At 30.5% G+C, this 23,611-nt stretch overlaps 2 protein-coding genes across 2 annotated transcripts in view; both read right to left on the reverse strand.

The window, feature by feature from the left end:
* The window catches only part of LOC105361167 (nesprin-1-like), an 88,738-nt gene extending 76,116 nt beyond the window's left edge, over positions 1–12,622 (reverse strand). Inside the window, exons 1-16 of the mRNA XM_011498275.1 lie at positions 12,130–12,622; positions 11,532–11,980; positions 11,147–11,342; positions 10,866–10,940; positions 10,271–10,423; positions 9,195–9,850; positions 7,845–8,667; positions 7,320–7,735; positions 6,214–7,146; positions 5,185–5,913; positions 4,678–5,041; positions 3,952–4,560; positions 2,911–3,696; positions 1,250–2,410; positions 1,065–1,160; positions 56–549 (exon numbers count right to left, since the gene is read on the reverse strand). Coding sequence (XP_011496577.1) covers positions 56–549; positions 1,065–1,160; positions 1,250–2,410; positions 2,911–3,696; positions 3,952–4,560; positions 4,678–5,041; positions 5,185–5,913; positions 6,214–7,146; positions 7,320–7,735; positions 7,845–8,667; positions 9,195–9,850; positions 10,271–10,423; positions 10,866–10,940; positions 11,147–11,342; positions 11,532–11,557 — 7,517 coding nt within the window. The 5' untranslated portion in view covers positions 11,558–11,980; positions 12,130–12,622. The remainder of the gene's footprint in view (positions 1–55; positions 550–1,064; positions 1,161–1,249; positions 2,411–2,910; positions 3,697–3,951; positions 4,561–4,677; positions 5,042–5,184; positions 5,914–6,213; positions 7,147–7,319; positions 7,736–7,844; positions 8,668–9,194; positions 9,851–10,270; positions 10,424–10,865; positions 10,941–11,146; positions 11,343–11,531; positions 11,981–12,129) is intronic.
* The window catches only part of LOC105361168 (nesprin-1-like), a 41,733-nt gene continuing 29,779 nt past the window's right edge, over positions 11,658–23,611 (reverse strand). Inside the window, exons 10-25 of the mRNA XM_011498277.1 lie at positions 23,009–23,552; positions 22,608–22,903; positions 21,008–22,395; positions 20,815–20,923; positions 19,589–20,633; positions 17,807–19,516; positions 16,959–17,627; positions 16,759–16,883; positions 15,729–16,289; positions 15,170–15,646; positions 14,588–15,086; positions 13,166–14,512; positions 12,736–13,024; positions 12,130–12,649; positions 11,760–11,980; positions 11,658–11,700 (exon numbers count right to left, since the gene is read on the reverse strand). Coding sequence (XP_011496579.1) covers positions 11,658–11,700; positions 11,760–11,980; positions 12,130–12,649; positions 12,736–13,024; positions 13,166–14,512; positions 14,588–15,086; positions 15,170–15,646; positions 15,729–16,289; positions 16,759–16,883; positions 16,959–17,627; positions 17,807–19,516; positions 19,589–20,633; positions 20,815–20,923; positions 21,008–22,395; positions 22,608–22,903; positions 23,009–23,552 — 9,843 coding nt within the window. The remainder of the gene's footprint in view (positions 11,701–11,759; positions 11,981–12,129; positions 12,650–12,735; positions 13,025–13,165; positions 14,513–14,587; positions 15,087–15,169; positions 15,647–15,728; positions 16,290–16,758; positions 16,884–16,958; positions 17,628–17,806; positions 19,517–19,588; positions 20,634–20,814; positions 20,924–21,007; positions 22,396–22,607; positions 22,904–23,008; positions 23,553–23,611) is intronic.

A 23,611-nucleotide genomic window follows, 5' to 3' on the forward strand; every position in this document is an offset into this window, starting at 1 on the left:
CAAATATTCGAGTTAACTAATTTTATTTTATATTATTATTAATAATATAGTTTACCTTTCAGGGCCTTGTGATTCGAATTCGGAAGTAATTTCTTTTAAGGTTGCAATCTTATGGTCAATAGTTGAACCGTTTCCTTTTTCAATAACATCTACCTTTTTCGACAAACCATCAAACCAAAATTGTATATCATGAACTTCGTTACGATATTTATGAATCAAGTCTTGTGTTGCTTGTTTCCCAGCAATTGCCTCTATAAGTTCGCTCTCCAGTTTATTCAGTCCCTCTTCAATATCTGCATCTTCTCCATCCGGACTTATCAAAAGTTCGGCTTCAGCACGACTTCGACGTTCTCCCATATTCCTTAACAAATCATTCATTGCTTGAAGCTCGGACTGAGCAGCCTCGGTACGTAATTTAGCTGGCCTTGATTTCCATTCTCCACACAAGCAGCGCTGCTGACTTATCCACGTTCTAAGAGCATTTTTTTCATAAGCTTGTTCTTCTAATTCATTGACTGCTTTTGTTACATTAGATAGATGTAATTGCATCTAAAAATATTAAATATCACACACTTATTCTTCAATAATTTACATAACGTTAAAATAAAAATTACATTTAAATTATATAATTCTTATGTATTTACAATAAATTCAGTATTGATATTTACGATAATCCATAAAATAACAATTTATATTAAATCTTTATTTTTATTTCCTATATATAAAACATTTTTTTTTTCTTAATAAAATATTTTACATTTAAAAACTACACTATTTTTATCCAAGTTTATAATATGTTTAAATAACGTAAATAATTGCATGATTACCGATACATTTATTTATTGTTTTTTTTTATTATTATTATTTTATTATTATTATTATTATTATTATTAATAATATTATTATTATTATCCATTATAAGATTATTCATTATTATTAAAATGATAAAGTTTACGATTCGATATAACATTTATTTTGAAGTATAAGAAAATATTTGTATCTACATAAATACATAAAAGAAATATAGATAAAAGAAATATATATATATATACATAGATATAAACCTTTTTACATAAAGTGTTTAATTTTTCCAAACAACCATTCTTTTCGATGCTATCAAGAATGACTTCGAGTCGTCGTGTCGCAGTACTGGTTTCACTCTGCAATAATCGCCAAAAATTAATAATATTTATATATACAATTTGAGAAATGAAAAATCATATATCTTATTACTTGAATAAAACAATACCTGATCGATCAATTCTTCTAAATGCGCGCGAACATCCATCTCTTTATCCGGTATGCGAATCGGCTGCACATCAAGCGGACTTCCGGGCCTTGCAACACAAGCAGCCGCGGCTTCGTAAGCCTCTACGGCAATTATAAGTCGAGCTTTCTCTCCTTGCAATTTATTATACAAATCTTTCGACGAGACCAAACTGTCTTTCGCAGATTCTAATGTATTTAGTATTTTTTGTTGTTCTATCTCTACTTCTGGTTCATAAATTTCCAAATTTTCCGTAATACTTTCGAGCGTCATTTCAAACTCACGAAATTTAGCTAAAGAATTATTTAAGCATTTATCAAATTGCAAAGCCATGTCAAGCAAACAATTATAACTGTCGCGCACATGTTGTAATTGAGTAAGAATCGTTGGTTTGATAGAAGAATCTGATGATTCGTATCTTTCAATTTGTCTCTGACCTTTTCCTTTCACATCATCTAGTACATTTTCATAATTTTTAATTTCATTAAGTAAAGCTTGGTGTTGTTTAATTTCGTCTAAAAATTGTTCTTCGCTAATGATATACAGTGAATTATATACAAGTAATTGAAGAGAGACGCGAAGAAACCATTTTTCTGTTTCTTGTAAAGCTGCGTGATATGCGTTGTATTCTTTTATTTCGTCTTCGATAAAATCTTTTTGTTTGTCAACTTGATCTTTTAATGATTCCCAGCGAGAACTCAAAGTCGTTGCTTGATTAAGAGTTGAATTGTCTTTCGCCCAATTTGACAATTCAGCAGCTTCAGTCATTATATGATCTAAATCAGCTTTTTTATTATGAACTTCATCCGTAACGTGCTTATATTTCTCGAGAAGTGTTTTCATTTCGCCGAGTTTTCCTTTAGTATCGTGAGGCATTCTCAAGTAATCTTCCGTTTTATCGAGCCACTTTTCAAAACGATCCTTTGTATCATAAAAATCTTCCCACCTACTAATTATTGCTTTAACTTGTGCCTGAATTGTATTTACGTCTATGCTCAGCTGTTCCCAGATAGATCTTAATTTAGACATATCAGTTCGTATCTCGTTTTGTTGTTCTGGAAGTGCAGTGTTAATTGCTTTTGCAAAAGCAGATTGTAGAATGGAAAGTAAATGTTGACCTTCGGTGATTCTTGTTGCAACAAGCTGAAATAAATTTTATACAAATATATTTTTCTTTCACATATTTAGGTTTATGAATTAGTATTTCGATGACGTTTTCAGTTGCAGCTTATTTCATAATCTAATTAATGCGCATTGTAAATAGCAAATAAAATAATAAAATTTAGTAATAAATTGCATTCGATAAAATTTTAATTATAATATTCAATATTCCTATTATTTTCTGGAAAGACAACTTTTACATACAAACAATTATTATTAGTAAAATGTGAAAATAATGTTATATATCTAATTTAATTTTATCGGTTTAAAAAGCTTCCAATATTATTAAATTATACAATCATCAATGTGTATATTATTAATTTTTAATTATCAATTGTGAAATAAAAAGTAATTAACATCGATTATTTTTAAATATTTGAGTCATATAGATTTAAAAATTTTTTAATACTGATTAGCATACAATATTTATAAATTATATGATAATTATTAAGCAAAGTAATTTATTATTATCTATGAATTACCTTTGTTGTTTCAAGTTTATCCTTTGCCCAAGCAACATTTCCCACGCCGATGCAATCATGAATCGAACCATGAGCTGTATTTAACCAATCTTCAAATTCTTTTTTTGCTTTTATGAATTCTGTATGGTCGGATAAATTTTTTTCAACTTTAGATACTAACCCTTGAGCATCTGTTAATAATCCCATATAAGTAGATTGGAGTAAAACAGTTTTCTCTCGTACCCAATTACAAGCACTCAATTCCATCAAAATTTCACATTTATCACTCAGATCTTCGACAATAGATTTCTGACGAATTGCTTCATCAACTAAAGCTTTGCATCTTTTGGAATCCTCTAGTGTTTTATTATCTTTTGTTTGTTCTTCGTTTATTTTTAATTGGAATTCATTACTCCATTTTTGTATACATTCAAACGCAGCTGTAAATTGTGACCAAGTCAAAATACAATTAGAAAGCATTTTTTCAGCCTCCTGGCAATGTGATTGTAATTGATTCCAGTCGATTTGTAATTGATTAACATCGTGGTTAATTATGTCTTGACCTTCTGGTCCCGTATTAGTAAGAACGGTCTCACTAGTTTGGATTACATTACAAATCAAGGATTGACCTTTCGAAAGTGTACATATCATTTGTTTCACTTTGCTTTCTCTTTCAATGATTTTTTCTTTTTCGCCATGGGTTATACTGTACTGTTGAAGATCAATTTTCGCTCGACGTACCCAGTCCGATGCTTCATTATATGCATATTGATATGTTTCATGTTCTTTTACTTGTTCCTCGAGACTCTATAAATAAGCAAATACTAATAATTATTCATTCTTTTTCTACCAACGTATGAGCACGCTATTAAATTATATTATTCCATTGAAAAAACTAATATTCGAAAATAGTTCAATATTAAACTGTACTCCTTATTTATTTATAAACATTTTTACATTATTTTTCAATAAATTTTTTAATAAATTCATAGTTGCGAATAATACACCGTTACGTCTATACTTCAAATGGTTTTATATTTATAATTATTTACTTGTACTTACTTGTATTTTTTGGCTAACGAGTTGACGAAGTTCTTCATATTTATTAAGAGTTGCAATATACGGATCTTTGGAAACGTTAGAATCGTTAACTAAACGGAGCTTAAAATTTTCTATATTTTCATTATGTCCCTGAATGTCTTTCTGAACACTTTTGTATTTCTCAAGTAGAGCTCGCTTTTCACTCAAATCATTTCGATAAACTTCATCGAAGAGAACATTGCTTTCTACTTCTTCCAACCAATCTGTTATAAGTCTATGCATTTTATTAAGCTCTTCTAGCACGCCAGCTCGAACAGTTAATTTTTGTCTTGTTTCATCAACATCGAATAGAAGTTTATCGAAATCTGTTTTTAAGTTTTCTGTATTTTCTTTTATTTTCACGGCGCCATTTTGTTCAGTATTCATTATTACTTTTTCTTTTAATTCCAATGCGTAACGTAATTTATTTTGTCCTTGCTCTAAGCTTTGACGTATCATTTTACAAGTGTGAAGTTTATTGTTAACTTCGACTAGCGTACTCGGGATATCTTTGCATTCGTTTAATTTGTCACGAGTTCTGTCGATCCAGTCTTGGCATTCTTGGTAAAGGGTATTATGTTGTTGATGTTCCTACATAAAAATGCATTAATTTGGCTTTTGTAATTATATTATAGCATTAACATTATAACTAATATTAAATTCTAACGATTAAAATTTAAATTAAAGCAATTATTTTTGTTTAAATACCTGATAATGCAATTCAAGGCGTCGCATAATTTCCTTAGCAAGTGAAAGTAGTGCATTATATTTTGTTGTTAATTGTGTGATTGCATTTGAAATACGCGTATCGGCACACGTTTCTAAAAGCATCTGAGCCCTCATGTTTAATTTGTCAAGTTCCTTTTGCCAATCGAACAATGTCTGGAGATGGCTTTGGAACTGTTCTAAAACATTTTTCTTTTCTTCCAAACTATCTTGTAATTTGTTAAAACTTTGAACTAATTTTTCCGTTTGAGTCAACCATTCAGTGGCCTCAGAAAACTGATCTTCGTATTCAGTCCATTTGACTATTCCCACTTCGAGCAAACTCTTCGTATTACCTAATGATTCACTGAATTGAAAAAATCATATTAAATTAATACTTCGAATGAATATTAATCATCTTTTGTAAAATATAATTTTTTTTTTTTTTTTTTTTTTTTTTAAATTTAATAACATAATTTAATCATTCTTTTTATATTGTATAATACTTACACGTAATTGTCAAATTCTTCTTGAAGGAGAGCAACTTCTTCTTCAATAATTTCTTTCTCTTCGTCCTCCGCTATTTGACAAGCAAGATTACCTTGTTCCAGTGCCTTTTCCAGTTTCTTTTGTCCCTCTAGAAGTTCGCTTTGAAGAACCTTCAACTGTGATATTTTACTGGCCAATGATTCTTTGTCCCCCGTTGGTTCAGAACATTTTCCAAGTCTTTCTTTAGCTATTCTAATCCATTGAATGAATTCATTACCGCTATCTATGAAAGCTTGATGTTGTTCCACAGTTTCCTTTTGCTTAGCGTAAAGCTCCTGTGCTTGTTTGCTTAAAGTTTCATATTTAATAGAAATTTCAGTAGCCGGTGTTGCTTGTTGAAGATCTTCAGCTTTTGTTGTTACCGATTGAATCATTGGTTCGAATGCAACAATATCTTGAACTATACTATTGGTTTGCCGTAAATTCGCTTTGCGTTCACCAATAGCTAACGAATTTATACCCGCAAGACCCTTTCGAGCTTTATAAACTTTTTGTTCGCAAACTTGCTGCAGTTTGGCCTCTCTATCATTAATCCATTGCTGTAATTGCGAATATGATGAACTATAATCAGCCCACTGAAGTAAACTCGTTTCTAAATGTACTTTCGATGTTGAAATTTTTTTCACTAATCGTTCCCAGTCGTTTTGAATGTCCTTTAATTGAATAGCAATCTCTTCTCGTCCATCGGATCTTATGAAACATAAATAAGTAGTTATTAAAGCTATATCTATAAAAATAAATCACAAGGTGATTTTATAAAGTATCTTTATGAGTTTGTATAGAAACGTATATGAAATATAAACAATATATTAAAAAAATTTACAAATTTAAGTGTATTATTTTTGAAATTTATAATTATATCAGAACGAAAGCTGCATTTTATAATTGTAGTTGTATATATATATATAAAAGAAAACTATGAAATTTTTTTATGTTTAACAATAAACAATAACATACTAAAAAATCAAGAAACAAATAGCTTAGTTTCACCTTGTGTTACGCATAACTTTTTCCCCAGAATTGACAGTAAGGTGCACAAGATTTTGACCTTCTTCACGTTTTCTTAGAAGTTCTTGAATTTTATCCAATCGTTTTTGAAGTTCTTCGCGACTACTACTCGACGCTGCTTCAGTTCCATGCCGTATAATTTTCTTAGCGTTTTCTATCCATTTATTGGTTTTTTCTAAATTCTTTTCATATTCTTTATGCTGAGCATAATTTATTTCTACCTTTTGCAGAACGTCTTTTGCCAAATTCAATTGCACTTGATATCGCGAATTCAATTGCCGTAATTGATTATTAACGTAAGTGTCTAATGGCGTTGAAAGCAATGCCGAAGCCGACTTATTAAATTTATCGATTTGATCTTGGCCTCGACTTAAATTTTTTAGAATTTCTTTAACTTCTTTCACCTGCTTTTCCTTTTCTTGTACATTTGACAGGAGCGAGTTTTTTTGAGCTTTTATAAGAATATCGAATTGTTGTAACCAATCGCTTATCCTTTCGTATTCATCTTTAAAGTCGCGCCATTGACTGACTGTCGCCTCCAATTGATTCTTTTGTTGCTTTATATCATTAAATAAATTTTCAAAACTTTCCGTGAGTGCGCGAATTTCATTGCGAATTATATTTTGACCCTCTGTACTTGTACTTGCACAAACAACTTCACCGGTATGTTGCAAGTGCTCAACAATCAATTCGCCTTGCGCCTTCTTCATCAAGAGACTCTGAAGTGGCGCAACAGCATTTTCAATGGCAAGCTTATCATTTAAGGAACGCTGCTTTACCGGCGGAATTTTTTCTCGTGCTCGATTTAACCATCCCATCAATTGGTCGTAAGCTTCCTTGTAAAGCCGATGATTATTGAATAATAATTTTCTTTCCGCCAATAGAGATTTTATTCTCTCGAATAAAATATCAAATCTAGAAATTAAAAAGTATATATTAATGCATTTTTTATAGAAACAGAAATTACATTTTATTAATTTTATATGGAATTTGATGATATGATATTAAAAAATTTTTTCAATATTTTAAATAATGAAAATTATTATTATAAATATTATTATAAATTTCATTGATAATATTTCATTTACTTGTTAAGAATTTCTTGTGCTTCGGAAGCAGCAATGCCTTGTTGTCCACTTGCAATCATTTCTGCAACCTTTGCCTTTAATCCATCAACTTCAATGTTTTCACAGCGCACCTTCTCTTCTACGACCTTAATTCTTTCTAATTGAGAGCGTTTTTCACTCATAGTAGTCTGAAACGGCAAATTTTCGTCCAAAGAAGCTTGTACATATTCCACTGTTTTATTTATCAATTGAATTTGCTCAAGTAGGCCAGCCCATTTATTTATCGAATCGTCTAAATGAGTTTTAGTCTCTAACATTTTAGAAGCCAATGAACTCCATTGTTCTTGGATTTTTACGACTGCATCATTGATTACTTCATGACCTGCTGGTGCAGTGTTTGCTAAAACTCCCTGAGCTAATTCTACAATTGTTTGAATCTAATTATAAAAAAAAAAAAAAAAAAAAAAAAAAATTAAATTAAATGATAATTATAACGAATCGTATAATGTTTATTATTAATAATAAATATTTATATTACTGTATTACTTTTGCAAATCCGTTTTCTTTGTAAAGCAGTAAATCCTGAATGATTTCCATTTTTTTTTCAAGATCTTTTTGTGATGAAGCACTAAGATCTGCACAATACGCTAATTTATCACGAATTTCGTCAAGCCAGCGGACACATCCAGATAATTGATTATCAAACTCTTGATGACTCATTACGTATTGCTGCCACCGGGTATTTAAATCTTTCACTTTACTTGATATATTTTGATATTTAATGCCTAATTCGGAAATTTGAGAATTTCGCGATAACTGTTTGTGCAATTGATGAGCTCGTTCGGTCACAGCATCAATTTCCAATTCCTTCGCTCGAACTTCTCCCTGTAAGTTACGAAGCTTTTCCAACTGATCTTTTTTTTCTTCCAAAATTGATTTCAAATCTACAGCGTGAAGTTTCATATCTGTATCACGAATCCAAGCGAGGCAGCGCTCTTTAGAAAGTTCAAATTCGTTCCATTGTTGTAGTTTTGTTTCAAGAGTATCTATAGTTGTTTTTACAGTTGAAACTAATCCTTCCCATTCCTGTTGCGATGAATCAACTTGCGAGCGAATATTGATTTGTCCCGATTCTAAAGTGCCTGGAATAACCTTTTCTCCAAGATTTCTTATTTGATGGATTCTTGGCTCATCTTCGGGTAAACTCTTTAGAAGATTCTGAAGTCTATCAAGATTCGTATGTAATGATACTCGTTCAAGGTCAACATCACCCCACATATTAACAGCGTTTAATGTCGCATCGAGCCATTCGTGAGTATCAAGAACGGCTTTACTGTATTGTTGATGGTCACTCACAATACCTTCGTATCTGAAGAAAAATATAATTTCATTACTTTCATGGCATTATATTATATTTATATATTAATATTAATGTTAGTATTTAATTATAATTGTCAATATCTTATATACTATATGATATTATACTATATGATACATTATTTATATATCTCTATATATTTTCTCTCTCTCTCTCTCTCTCTCTCTCTCTCTCTCTCATTCTATCTTACATATATTCTTCATGTGTTATTATTATTTAATTTATATCTTTTATCACATGTTATTATAATTTTATTATTATATAGAGGATTAAATTCAGAAATATTGAGCTCAAATTTTCTTTATTGCATTCTTGTCAATTATCTAATTATTTATAAAATGTTACTAATACTAGGAATTCTAAAACCACATGCCGATCTTATGACAATTATTTTATAGTATAATAATAATATTTTCAAAGTCAAATTTGTCATTAGAGATATATTAAGTGCTCGTAGCTGTATGTACTCATCACATGGAAAGTGAATAAATAAAAATGCATAAATTTTCGAATTATACCTTTCAACAAATCCAGCGGCGCGTTTTAATATAATTGCGTGTCTCCTGTTTAACTCATTTAAAACTTTCTCTATTTTTTCTGTGCATTCAGGAAGACAATCCGCTTTATCTCTTAAGTTAAATAAGTCTTGTTGATGTGTTTGAGCATCGTGCAAAAATGTTCTATAGATTTGTAACTGAGCTCGTTTTTCATCTAAAGTTGTTTTTAATTCGATATCCGATTTAAGATCAATTTCAGCATTTTTCAACCATTTTTCGAAAGATTCATTAGACTCGTCAAAACCGGTCCAACTCGATAATTTTGCCTGTGTTTCACGCTCGGTGAGCATAACGTTATCATAAAGTGTTTCTAATGACTGCTGTAGATCCAAAAGTTGTTGGCGAATAATCTCACGACCCTCGTCACCAGTGCTTGAATAAAGTTGTTCACCGGCTTCAACGGTACTATTCATTAAGATTGTTATTGAAGATTGTCGATTAAGAAGATCATAGAGTGTTTGAATGTGAGTTGAAAGTTCTTGACGAGTGCCAAATAAGTTGTTGCGAGTGGATTGGTACAATTGCTGAGCTGTTGTTAAGCGTTCCGAACATTGTTTGTATTTATCAACATAAACCATATGATCTGTTAATGCTTGATCACATTTTTTCACCAATTTCTGTAATAATTAATACGAATTGCTGATAAATTTTTTGTAACGATTCCTAATGGAGAATCGTGCTAGTTTAATAGTAACTAATTTGTAATTGTATTAAATGAAAGGAAAAATTATTTTTTATTGTTTATACAACGATACACATAGAACAGATTTTATTTAACTGTACATATGTATATATGTATGCCAAAATATATCGAGTTGTTTTTAATTTAATAATTTCTAAAAGTAAAGTTGTGTTTCTTTTTACGTGCTAATGATGAAAAAACAATATGCTTAAACAAAAATGATAATATTTAAGAAATTTATATTTAAAATATTCCTTATTTATTTAAAAATATGATAAAAGTAACAAATATTAATTTAATTTTTTTTTATATAAATTTCGCTTGAAATTGTCGCTGTGAAAATGACTGCTTTTACCTTGGTGGTAGTTTGAATCGATTGAAATCGTGAAGTAATTTGCTGAATACTAACAGAGAATCTTGATTCTCCACTTATCAGAATTAAATCAGAAGAATCGTCGTTCATCTTGTCGAATTCGATTTCATTTTGACGAAGATGAACAAGCAGCGTCTAGAATAACAAAAATTAATATTAAAAAGTATTTCTAAAAGTATTTTAATTTTACATCCTTGCTTCCCATAAGATACGTTCGAAATGCATATGAAATAAGAAGATAAATGAAATAGAGAACTTTTATTTGCAAAAATGAAATCGTAGAAATTAAATGGTATGAAAAATTACAAGCATGGCGAACTTGGAAAATGAATTTTGACATGAAATATATAGATTGCCGAAATAGAAAATAAAAATGCTGAGACAAGGTTTGATAGTCTACATATTCAGTAGTCTTAAAGCTTCCCCACATTTCTGAAAGCTCAATAGATGGCGATAAGATCAAAAGAATAATGAACAAGCCTAAACAATTTCATCCAAAGAATAAGAAAAGTGTCAAAAGATCAAATTGCTACAGATCGAGCTGAAAAGCTTGAGAGATCGCGATTGATTCCCTTACTTGCTCGAGATGGTCACCGAGTGCCACGAATTCCAAGACATCCGCATTGCGAGATTCCATAACTTTTTGAAGGTCCTAAGGAATAAATTTTGAAAAAAAACAAAAAGAACTTGATTCGGTAATTTTATTCAAAATTTTAGTATGAATTAGTAATCCAATTATTCATATTTAAATATGTTTTGTACTTGATAAACTGACAATTGCTTGATAAAAATTTCTAATATTTTTTAATATTAATATTATTAATTAAATAAAAAATCTTCATAGCTTCTCTCATTTACCTGATAAGTTTCCAATTGTTCTTGCTTTTCTTCAACTGTATTTTTCAAACAGTACTTTTTTAACAGTGTTTCTGCATGTGATAACCATTTCAGCAATCTCTCTAACGAATTTTCATACTCATTCCACTGTTGAATTCTTTCCTCTATACAGCGAACAGCATCGCCAATTTCATTAGCGAATTTCTTACTTTCGAATCTAAATAAATGTTTAATAATTTTCTTTAATCGTTATCGTAAAACATTCTTTCTTTCTTTTTTTCTTTCTTTCTTTCTTTTTTCTCTTTTTTTTTTCTTCTTTTTTTCCTTTTTTTTTCTTTTAAGCTTAAGTTTAATGATTTTCTGTATAATATAACATTAACGGTTGAATAAAAATTTAATTAAGTACCTAAGATTATTGAGGTCTCTTTCCATCGTTTCGTACGATCTTGCTGATACAATTCCTAAACTTTTAGCTACATGCTCATCTAAGACATTTAACTTCACTTCTCCTTCATTTAAATTGTCTTGAATTTCAATAATTCTTGAGAGTCGAGCTTGTAAAGCTGCTTTGTTTCCTGTATAGTCATTATAATTACCCAATTTATCCCATTGTTGTTTTTGATAGTCTTTATACGTTTTCTCCAAGTCGTGGAACTGCTGAAAAATGTCCGCTACGGCCTCTATGTTCGTTAATTCTTTTAAGGAAGTTTCTAATAATTTCTCATATCTTTGGCAAACGGACTTGACTTTATTTTGAATATCAATCGGGGCTTGAGAAATCTGGGTCAATGAATTTGCCTTTTCCGAAACGCCTTCAATGATTCGTTTGTGAGCAAGTATTTCTTGATGTGTAGTCTATGTCAACAGAAAGCAATATTTATGAAATAATTCTACATATATTATAAGTTTCAAGAATTTTCAGTAAATTTGTATTCTATCTGAAATTATTTCATACGATTTGCAATTAATGTTACAATAATTAATGTATGATATAATCATATTACCTTGCATTTTAGCAGCTTTGATCTTATCTCTTGAAGAGAAGATGGGATGGTTGACGTTTCATGTTTTACATTACGTTCAATATTATCAAGCCAAGTAAGAATTTGTTGAAGAGTTTCTTGATAGCTTGACCACTGCAGTGACTGTAAACCCTGCTTTTTTTGTTGTTCAGAAATTGCTTCTGCAAAACTGTCCCACCTTTCACGAATACGTCTAATTTGTTGTCTAATAATTTCACGACCTTGTGCTGAAGTGTCGGGTAAAATTCGATCCCCTGCTACTCCAAGTGCTGCCAAACGATGATTTCCTTGTTCTCGCTCACTCACGAGTAACTGCAATTTAGAATTCTTTACTTCGGGACTCTCTATCGTTTCTTCAGTTCTCAAAGCAATAAGATGTTGTTCTAATGAAGTCAGCCACGAATCGACATTGGATAATTTCTCGTCGTAAGATATATGGTCGTCGACAATAGCTTCACATCGATTAATGACATCTTTACTAAGAGATAAAAGTGATGTATATCTGTAATCATAAAATAGAATTATTAAATTAATATTCACGCGAATGTTCTGTAAATAAAGTGAAAATTAAAACTAATAATACCACACCTATTGCTTATTTGCGATATTAATGGCTTAATTCTTTCAACGCCACTTGAGTTGAGAAGCGCATGCGATCTATCAACGAATTGATCGATTTCATTTTCTTTGTTCAAAATTAATTCACGCTTTTCTTTAAATGATGCGTAGCGCGATTGCTTTTCTTTTAATGCTGGCTGTAGTTGTTGATCTCTAAAGGCAGCCTCCATCGAACGAAACCACTTCATATATGATTCTAATGGCTCTTCAAACTCTAACCATTCTTTTAATATATTATTCTGCTTAGCCTCCACAGATTCTTGTTGTTTTATTTAAAAAGATGAAATTTTTGACGATAAAATATTTGTTACGAGATGGGTATTGTTAATATTAAAAAAAAAAAACAAAAAAACAAAAAAAAACAAATCAATAATAATAATAATTTTAAATGCCAACCTACCAATATCTTTCAAATGTTGTGCTAAACTCATTTCAATGTTAGTAATTTCATTTTTTATTATTCCTTGACCTTTGGGAGCTGTATTTTTTAAAATAATTGTAGCAAATTCCTTTAGTTTCTTTATAAAATCGAAACCTTGATTTCGTCCATCTTTGAGAATTGATAATGTCATTAACCTTCTAGAAATATCGGTTCTTTCACCGGTCAAATCATTACATTCTAAAAGTTTTTCTTTCTCTCCTTGAAGCCAATCGGTAAAGGCTTTACATTGGACGTTAAATTTGTTATGCTTGTCAGCACAATCTTCAAGATTATTTAATAAATCACGCGATTTAGAAACTATATTATTGAATAGCTGTTTGATGGACTGTAAATAAATATTTAAAGAAGTATCTTTCGTTTGATCGACTAATTGTCGAGCTTTCTCACATACGGATTCGACGAGGGCATGATGAGACATTATTTCTTGATGCATTATTTTATGATTCTGCAATTGAGCTCGTTTTTCTTCTAACGTTGACTTCAATTCGGTGTGTTGATGCATTGCATGCTCTACATCGCGTAACCATGCGGATAATTGTTCTTGCGATGAAGAAAATTCAGCGAATTGCGTCAAACACTGATCTAATTTTTGCGCGGTTGTCTGCAAATCATCTGAAAAGGTATCCCACAATGTACGCAAATTTCTCAATTGCTGACGAACAATTTCTCGGCCATCCGGTGATGTGTGTGTATAAAGTCTTTCGCCGAGCTCAATTACTGACTCAAATTTGGGATTTTCTTTTGTGCGCGTATCGCCGAGATTTCTTATGACTTTCTGTCGTTGCTGTAGCACAGTGAGATCGCCAACAATTTCACAATGCTGTTTTAATTCAGTATTCAATTTTTTAATACAATTAATGAAATTATTGTAACATTGGTTGAAAGTGCTATGTTCTTTAACGAATTGTTCGTATCGGCACACAGTTTCTCGAGCTTGATTTTTGAGAGCTTGATACTTTGTAGATTGTTTTGATATCCTCGTGACTAATTCAGATTCAGCTTCGATATTTTGACTTTTTTCTGTTGCCGAATTAATTTCATAAGCTTTTTCAATTATTTCCTGTTCTAACAACTTCAATTTCTCAAGATGAGAAGCCTTAAGCTCTTCTGTACTTTTTAAGCTTTGATCTTTAACTTGTGATTCCATATTTTTCATCCAATTTTCAAGTTCTTCTACGATCTTTTGAAATTCTGACCATTCGTCAAAGAAGCGATTAAGTTTCTCTCTAAACGTAGCACATCGTGCCAAAAACTCGTACCAAATTTTCTTTTGTTCTTCAAAAGCCTGATTCAGATTCCGATGACCTATAAATTTATTGTAAACAATTTAATTCGGTATGTAATATTAATTATAGATTAATTATTAAACGAAAATTTTACCAGAGATCGCTGTCTGTTCCAAAATAATGTTCAATTGTTGATTACATTCGTTAATAATTTTATCCCCTTGATTTTTTTGTTTCAAAACATTTTCTATCAAACCGATACTCGATTTCGCTGTTTCACGCTCAATAACGCGATCGTCGAGTAACGCCGAGGTTTCGTTAACAATTGAATTTATCCAGTCCCGCATTTTCTCAAATGTTTGTTGATAAGCTTCGTGATTGGCTACATGCTTTTCTGCAACATTAATTCTACCCACGAGATCCTCGGACAATTTTTCATAAGATTCTATCACGTTATTGAGCATTGAATTAGACTCGTCATCTGGGATTGTTCCCAATCGTTCTTGTAATTGTTGCAAAATGTGCTTATGAGCATTCACATCTTGAGCAATTGTTCTATACGAATGAAATGCCAATTTTTTTTCTTGCAGAGTTGAAAATAATTCTTGTTTATTACCTAATTTAGCTTGTGTATCTATTACCCATTGCTTAACCTACATAAACATTTGTAGTATAATATTTTTTAATAGTATTATATTTAAATAAATCATAAATGGCATACAATTATCATACATACTTGTGAGAATTTATCTTCGAAAGATGATCTATGCATCATGTCGCTTTCAATTTTTTTATATATGACATTTGCCTTATCTGTTAAAGAATCCAATCGGCTTCGAAGATTTTTTAACTCTGATCTTATTGTCTCTCTATCGTCCAAATTAATTTTTGAATACAGAGCCTCTCCAGCTTCGGCAGTGCTATTAAAAAGAATTTGGCCCTTTTCACGCTCCTCTCCAAATAATTTCAACTCTTTAAGTCTCACTTCGTAAAACGTTATCGGTTTCGGACCCGTACTACCTTCATAGATTTTCAACTTTTCCTCAGCTACAACAATCCAAGAATCTAATTGTTTTACATTTTCTTCGTATTCATTCCTGTTTCTTTTCAATTGCTTCAATTTGTCAAGATTCTGTCCTATAAATTTTTCAACCGCTTCGTATCTAGCGTATAAATGATTAACATATTGTTCAACCCGAGAATCTGGATTGACCTAGAATCAATAAAAAATAAAGAATATTTTAAACTTTTTAAAAGCATAAATGTAAAAACAAGTATAATGACTGGATACGTACATCTGTAATTTCTTTACTGAATGCTATTAGTTGTAAGATTTCCGATTTATTTTCTAAGAATGATTTTTTAAACTCGCTAAGTTCTTTATATTTATTTTCAATTTCATATGGAATTAAAAGTACCGAACTTTCTACTCTTACTTTATTTTCAGCTATTTTTAACCAAGATAGAGTACTATCTGACATAGCTTCATACTTTTGCCAGGTAAAAATATTTTTTTCAAGAATTTTTTCAATATTTATATAGCACAATTTAAGGGCTTCCAAATCTATATGAATTCTATCACGTTCGGCTCGAAGTACTTTCAATGTCTCTGGACTTTCAACTTTTTCCAATAGTGACAATGACATGTCTGTTTCATGTTTTTTTACATCACAGTCATTGATATCTGCCTGGACATCTTTTAACGAAGCCAACTTTACTTCCAAATTATACCTGTCACTGCTCTGCTCAGGCTCACACCACATGACTTTTTCTTTATTTGTCGTAACTATTCGTTGTAAGGCATTGAATTTTTCACGATAAGATTTCATTAAAAAGGCAGTAAGAGTTGCATTTACCTAGAATAATTTTTAATTAGTAAAAATATTAACAATACGAAAGATAAGTGTATCTAAAGAGAATGCAATTATCAATATATTGAACTAGAATATATCAATAGAGTAACTATGTTTGGGAAAATTTTATCATGTATATAAATTTTAAATTATTATAACATTGGCTGTTACAATAAAATTAAAAAAAAAAAAAAAAAGAAAACAATGATGAAAATAATAAAAGAAAAAGAAAAACTACAAAAATTTCTTTTCCAAATTATTATTTTTAATTATGTTCTACAATACAATGGAATATTAATGTATCCTAAATGGCTACATTTCCTATACAATTCAAAAAAATATAAAATTGTTATTTTTTCTTCTTTTTTTTTAATTATTCGTCGTTTTCAATTCGTTCAACCAAACATTCACACAAATTATTCGCCTTTAATAGTTTATTTTAGGTTTTAACTGTATATATTTTACGACTTACTTTGTCAGCATGACTAGCAATCGTATCTCGTCGTACTTGCAATGATTGCAATTCTTTAGGTAAACTTGATTTTAATATCGACGGATATTCTACAGATAATTCTGAAAGTTGCTCATTTGCCTTTTCTAAAATCGAATTGCAAGTGTATAATTCAGTTTTGAGATTTTTGCAACGATTAATTCTTTCCATAATTTTCGAACTTTGTCCAGTAAGATCGTCACATTTTATAATTTCTTCGCGAATATTAGATATCAAATCACTCGACTGTTTCAAATTTTGACGTATATTTATTTCTTTATCTGCAAAGCTAGATGTCAATTTTTCTAATGTATCTGCCGATTTATGAACTAGCTTGAATTGTTCATCTAAAAGATTATTCAACGATGTTAGTGTTGGTATAGTAACTCCATGATTGAGCTTTACAAGTTGTGCAGTTTTAGATAAGATTCCTTGTTGCAGTAACTCATATATTGGTAGTTCTTCTCGAAATTTCAGCAATCTTGCTTTACTATTGTCAGCGTCTATGAAACATTCGATAGCTACCTTGAGATATTCATTAGTACCATTTAACCAACTTGTTAGATCATGTTTTGCCTCATCTATTTGTTTCCAAATTATTGCTTGGGTTTCGTATAATTGAACTTTTTCCATAATATGGGAATACGTATCTTGATATTTTTTATGAACAGCTTCGACATTTAATTCGATAGAATCAATATGGAAACTAGTCATTAAGGAAGCTTCTTTTATAATTTGTTGTGTTTTAGAATCCATTTTGTCGAAATATGGTTTTCCTTTCTTTAACGTTTCAAATGATTTTCTATACTTTTCAATAGCAAATGTAGCTTCCGTAATATCATTCGGTATGTCTTTGACAGTATTACAAAAATTTATTGATTCATCGACCAAAATTAATAATTTTTCTCTAGCTTCTAAATATTGCTTCCAACCTAACAAAATAATAAATCATTCGTATTAAATTTTGTAAAAAAAAAAAAAAAAAAAAAAAAAAAAAAAAAGGTTATTCTAAGAATGTAAAATTACAAACCTGCTTGAATGCCAGTATATTTTTTCATTTGTTCCTGCAAAAGCTCGTAAACTTTTTCCCAATTAGAATCGACAGAAGCTAAGGCAACTTGTATATTTGTCATAGATTGTTGATCTTCCTTCAATAATTCAGAACCTTCTTGATGTAAAGTTTCTTTTTCTAATAATAATTCTTGATGCTCCTCAATTAAGCTAGAAATTTTCTCAATAGCTGGCGCAAGTTTTTCGCAGGTATTAACATTGTATGTTACATCTTGTAAAGCTGTTTGTGTTCCAATAATAATTTCCGTCAGCTTTTCCTGCAATTTTCTAAAATTATCCCATCTCGTACTAAGGTTTTCAAGTTTCTCACGTTTTGACATTAAGGTACTTTCTAAAGAAACAATTTGAGTTTCTAAATTATTTATGAGCAACGCAGCCGTTAAAGGCTTTCCTTGCTTATCGCGTATTTGAATACCTAATGCATTATCAATAACTGGTATTTGCTCTTTCCAAATATTAATTTTATTTTGAACATTTTTAAGCTCATTCGAAAGTCTCTCGCAATCATCAACTGTTGATTTTCGTGCTTCCGCTTCGTATTTATAGTGATTCAATTGAGCAATTGCTTCATGGCTCCAATTTAAAAGTTCGGTCCATTTTTCTAAACCTTTTTTCTTTAATTGTAAATTATCTTCCAATCCTTTATACTTAACAGCAAGTGATGTATACATTTTATCAAGATTCACAGCTTCCTCGGGTAATCCCTGAGTACAAAGAGACTTTACTTCTTCATATATTGTTGCAAAGTTTGACTGTTTTTCAGAATACTCTTGGAGATAAGCATGAACGGTTTGTAAATTAAAATCTACATTATCAATATGTACATCGCTTATTTCTGCAGTATTTTCACGTAAACGACTCATCCAATTTTCAAAATCGGAAACCCTCATTTGAAATTCATTTCCAGCTAAAACGGCGTCAGAAGTACTATTAATATTATGCCGGACAGAGTCAGCAAGCTTGTTAACGCGTGTTTTCAGTTCAACAATGCGACCTTTTAATGTAGTGGCCCCTTCAATTGATAACCCATGACTTATTTGATCGCAAACTTGAGTTAGTGTAATCAATTGAACTTGTTTATTGGATATTTCCTTATTAAGATCCTTCAAATGACCTAATTCCTTTTCTAATTTATAGATATCCAGTGATTGAGTATTGACTTCATTTAAAATTGATCTCTCAGACATTTCCACCCAATCATGAAATTCATTAATATCGTTCTCAAACGTATTCCAAGACGATATGAGTTTCTCTAATTTTGTTTTATTTTGAACAGCTGTATCATGCACAGAATTCCATTGACTATGTATTGCATCAACTTCATCGGGTGCGCTAGTTCGATTGCCAAGTTGATGGCTAATTCGTATCAAATTTTCAAGTCTTGGTAAATGCCTAGAGCATTGCTGTTCGAAAACTCGCGTAGTATTAAGCATTTGTGTTGCTTGCTCGATAGTCGCTGGCTTCGTAACAAACGTTGCCACTTCAGTTTCAGACTTTTCAATCCATGGTTTTAATTTTTTAATTTCATTTTCATACTCTTTCCACACTGATAGATAACGAAAAGCTTTTTCACGCTGATCAGTGATATTTTCATTCAATGAACTGACAGATGATTTCAAATTCTTGATATTAGCAGATAAATGTTGGGCTTCTGGTTTCTTATCATTCTCTAAATAACATAAAAGGTATTAATAATTTATAAACGTCCATAATATATTAGTAAAATTGTAATAATCCTTACCTTTTATAAGAATGTTCGATTCTTCTTCAATTTCTTTTATTGTCGTTATTTTTTCATGAACCTGATTATATAAAATTTCTATTTTAGATACTCTTTCTTCTGGTGACATTGTCAGAGCCTTAATGTCTACTATAGATTGTGGTACGATTTGAGACGTCCAGTTATATAATTCTCCAATTTTTGATTGGAAATTTGTCCACTGTGATTGTAAATCCTGTAATTCTTCAACTCGTTGTTCTACTCTCTCTAATAAATCGTGAACTTTCTCTTCTGCAATTGATATTTCTTCTTTTAATTCACTTTCAATTTCAGGAACAGTAATTTTAACCATATTTAAATATGTTTGATGTAAATTTTTCACCATATTTACTGCACTTTTACGAATAAATGAGCTAAGTTCTTGTTGGTGTTGTAAATCGGCAGAAACTTGAGAAGAATTATAATAAGTAGCTGATTCTAATTGCCTAAGATCATCTTCAGCTTGTGCAATCAATTTGAAAATTTCATTTTTTTGCTCATCATATGTATTCCATAGTTTTTGTGAATTTTTCAATGTATTCAAAATTTCAATATTTTGACCGTATGTTTCATTCCAATTAATTTCCAATTGTTGTACTTCGGAAGAGACAAAGTTTGGCGTATATTGATCTTTAAGAAGATCTTTTCCACGTTGTAACATACTAACTATATTTGCTCGTTGTTGCTCAAGTTGATTCAAGCAATTTTCTTGATGTCTTAAAGCTTTTCTTAAGCTTTCAAGACTTTCTAAGCCAGATACTTCAGTAGTTTGATCGCGAACTTTATGAAGAAGTGTACAAACTTCACGTACTTCCTTTCTATATGTGTAACTCTTTGAATAAATATCTGTTTTAGTCATTGTTATTTCTATGGTTGGTATAAGATTTTTATAGCGAGTAATAAGTTGTTCAAGTTTAGTTTGCTCTGCAGTAGCTTCCTGATCACAACGATTAGATATTAAACTATCTAATGTTTGAACCAACCACTTCATTTCTTCACGTTTATTATCAGCTTCTTGGCATACTTTCTGTAAACAACATATTCATAATTTATTTAATTTTCGATATTTAAAAATATTCGTTTATAATCTTGATATATATTTAATATTCTAAATTCAATACATATATTTACCGTCAAAAATATAATAATTAACAAATTTCATTCTTTTTTTTAATTAAATAATGAGATATTAATGTGTCATATTTTACCTGAAAAATTGATTTTTCTTTCTCGAATTCTTCTAGAGAAGATACCTCGTGCAACGTTGCTCTTAAAGTATCATCGACATGATTCATCCATATTACCATTTCATCAAATCTATATTTAAAATTAAATAAAACTATTTAAATAAGTGACTAGAAATATATTTTCTTATACATAATTGATGATGAATTTTTATACCTTTCTTTATAAGCTGCCCATTGTTGTGGAACCTGACGTAATTGCTCTCGAAGGGCTTCAATTTTCATAGTAGTTTGCTCCCAACGACCCTCGGCATTGTGCACCATTTCGCTCAAGCTTGTATCATCCGACTGAATAGTCGAATAAGCTGTACTAGTCTTCTTCAGTGTTTGCAATGAACGTTCAGCTTTAATTAATATCTCACGATTTACAAAAAACTCTTTATTCCTCAATAAAATACGCCCAAAATCTTCGTTCTTCATCATTGCCTGCTGTTCATTATTAATCTCTATTTCTATTTCTTTTACATATTGGGAGAATGTTATTTCATCAAGTCGAAATTCAAGTTTCATTAAATGTAGTGGAGCAAATGATAAGACATTCTTCCATCTATTTTGTAGTGAATGAATAGTTTCATTTAATGATGTTTGATGTTCTAGAGGCAAAGCATTTCTTAAATCCTGGGCTACGTTAACGAGATCGTGAATCCATCTATCATTTACTTTTTCAAAAAAGTTTTTATGATATTCGACAGATTGACGATTATCTATATTTTTGTCATTAATAAGAGCTTCTGCCGCCGAAAGCCATTCAGATATTTGTCTTTCGCAATCTCGAAATTTCGACCAGCAACGTACAGCTTCTTCTAAACGCTGTTCCCATATTTGAGCTAATTGAGAAACTTTAGAAAAACGTTCATTTAAATCACTAAGCATGGAACTACTTTCAGTTTTATCAATCTTCTTATGCGCATCGACAAATTTAACAATATTACTAACAACTTTATTTTTTGATTCGAGCATTGACTTGTAGTATAGCTTTCTGGAGAAAAATGCCTTGTGTCTTTCTAATTGTAAAAGAGCTAAGTCTCGACCACCAGATAAATTATAGTTATTGAGTAATTGCTCTGCATCGTCTAACCACATTGATATTTCACGCTGCCCAGCTTCTAAGGATTCTTGTTGGACTAATATTTGATGATATAAATGTAATTGCATAGGAATCGATGCTCGAACTCTAACTAAAGTTTCTTTTTCTTTTTTTAATGTATTCATCATTTTATCAACCTCTTCTCGAGATAAATCTTGAATCAGTGTTTGAAACTTTTTACTAACATCTTTAAAAAGTTCTTCGATTCCTTCGATCTCTTTGTTGAAGTTTTTAAGGCGATCACCATAAGCTTTTATTTTTTCTGTAGATGTCAATTGTGATGTTGAAAGTACAGTTTCAACACTCTTTAACCACTTTTGAAGATTTTCTATGCCAGATCGATAATCTTTCCAATTTCGAAGAAGATCGCCAGCATGCATGTATTGTTTAGTTTCTTGAAAAAGTCGTTCCCATCTTATACTTAAATTACCGTAACATTTTTTTAAACTTGAAGCAACCTTGATGTAAAATAAAAATAAATATTTTATTATACAATTATCTTATCATTATAAGGTATAAATGACTCGTTTCAATAAACTTATCACAAGAAAATGATATTTAATTTCAAAAGTAAATTATCATAATATGTACTTAAGTTAAGAACTTATAAGTCATATAAAGTTGTAAAGCTATTAATATAACTTATTATATAAATTTACATTTCAATTACCTCGTCTTCCGAAGTTGCAATTAATAATTTGACAATATCTGAAAGTTGTTGATATTTATCTTTCCAAACGGAAATATCTTGAAAAAATTCCATTTTATGTTCCTCTGGGAGACTGAGGGTTGGCTCTGCTTCAATTAACCACGTTTCAAATTCTTTCGATAATGCAGACCATTTTTGCCAAGCAGTAACAACTTCTTCGAGCATACTCTGTACACAACGTAAATCTATCGAAATATATTTCCATTTATCTCCAGTTTCTCTCACAAATCTATCAACGCTCATACATTCTTCGTAATCTGAAAAAAAAAAAAAAATATCCACTTAGTTTATATGCTAATTCAATCTACATTTAAATAATTTATTACAAATGAAGCAACAATTATTATTTAAAATAAACATACCAATATCACCTTCCTTTTTATAGTCTTCAGCAACTTGTTGCATATCTAAATAAGCCTTTTGAAATTCGTGGAAAATCCGATTTTTCGAAATAAACTTCTTATACTGTTCTAACATATGCTGAACTTCATCTTCACTACCATATTTTATACTCCAATTTTTAAGCTTCATTTCTACAAGATAAAGAAAGGCCACAAGACAACATTTATGTTCAAGGAATTTTAATTGTATTCGTCTCTTCGCCGCACAAGATGGAAGACTTTCTAATCTAAGTAGGATATTTGTTAATTGTTCATTTGATACTTGTTTCGTTAGTAATAAACATGATTGCGCATGATTGAATTTTTCAAGAATACGAGAATGGTCGGCAAAGAACTTTTTGTGCATTTCGAGCTTTTGAGAAATTATGCTCGCAGTGGCTTCTGTCATCTCTTCGGGTATATCGTCGTCAGAGTGCAAGAGAGATTCACCGTGAGCAAGCCATCTTCCAACTTCACCTAATTCACCAAATAATGATGAATCAAGTGACCACAGCCATCTTAAAATCTAAAAATGAGAGTATTATTTAGGAGAAAATTTGGTTAATTTAAATAAAAATGTTGTAT

Source organism: Ceratosolen solmsi, unplaced genomic scaffold (assembly GCF_000503995.2).
Source record: "Ceratosolen solmsi marchali unplaced genomic scaffold, CerSol_1.0 scaffold14, whole genome shotgun sequence".
NCBI classification, from domain to species: domain Eukaryota; kingdom Metazoa; phylum Arthropoda; class Insecta; order Hymenoptera; family Agaonidae; genus Ceratosolen; species Ceratosolen solmsi.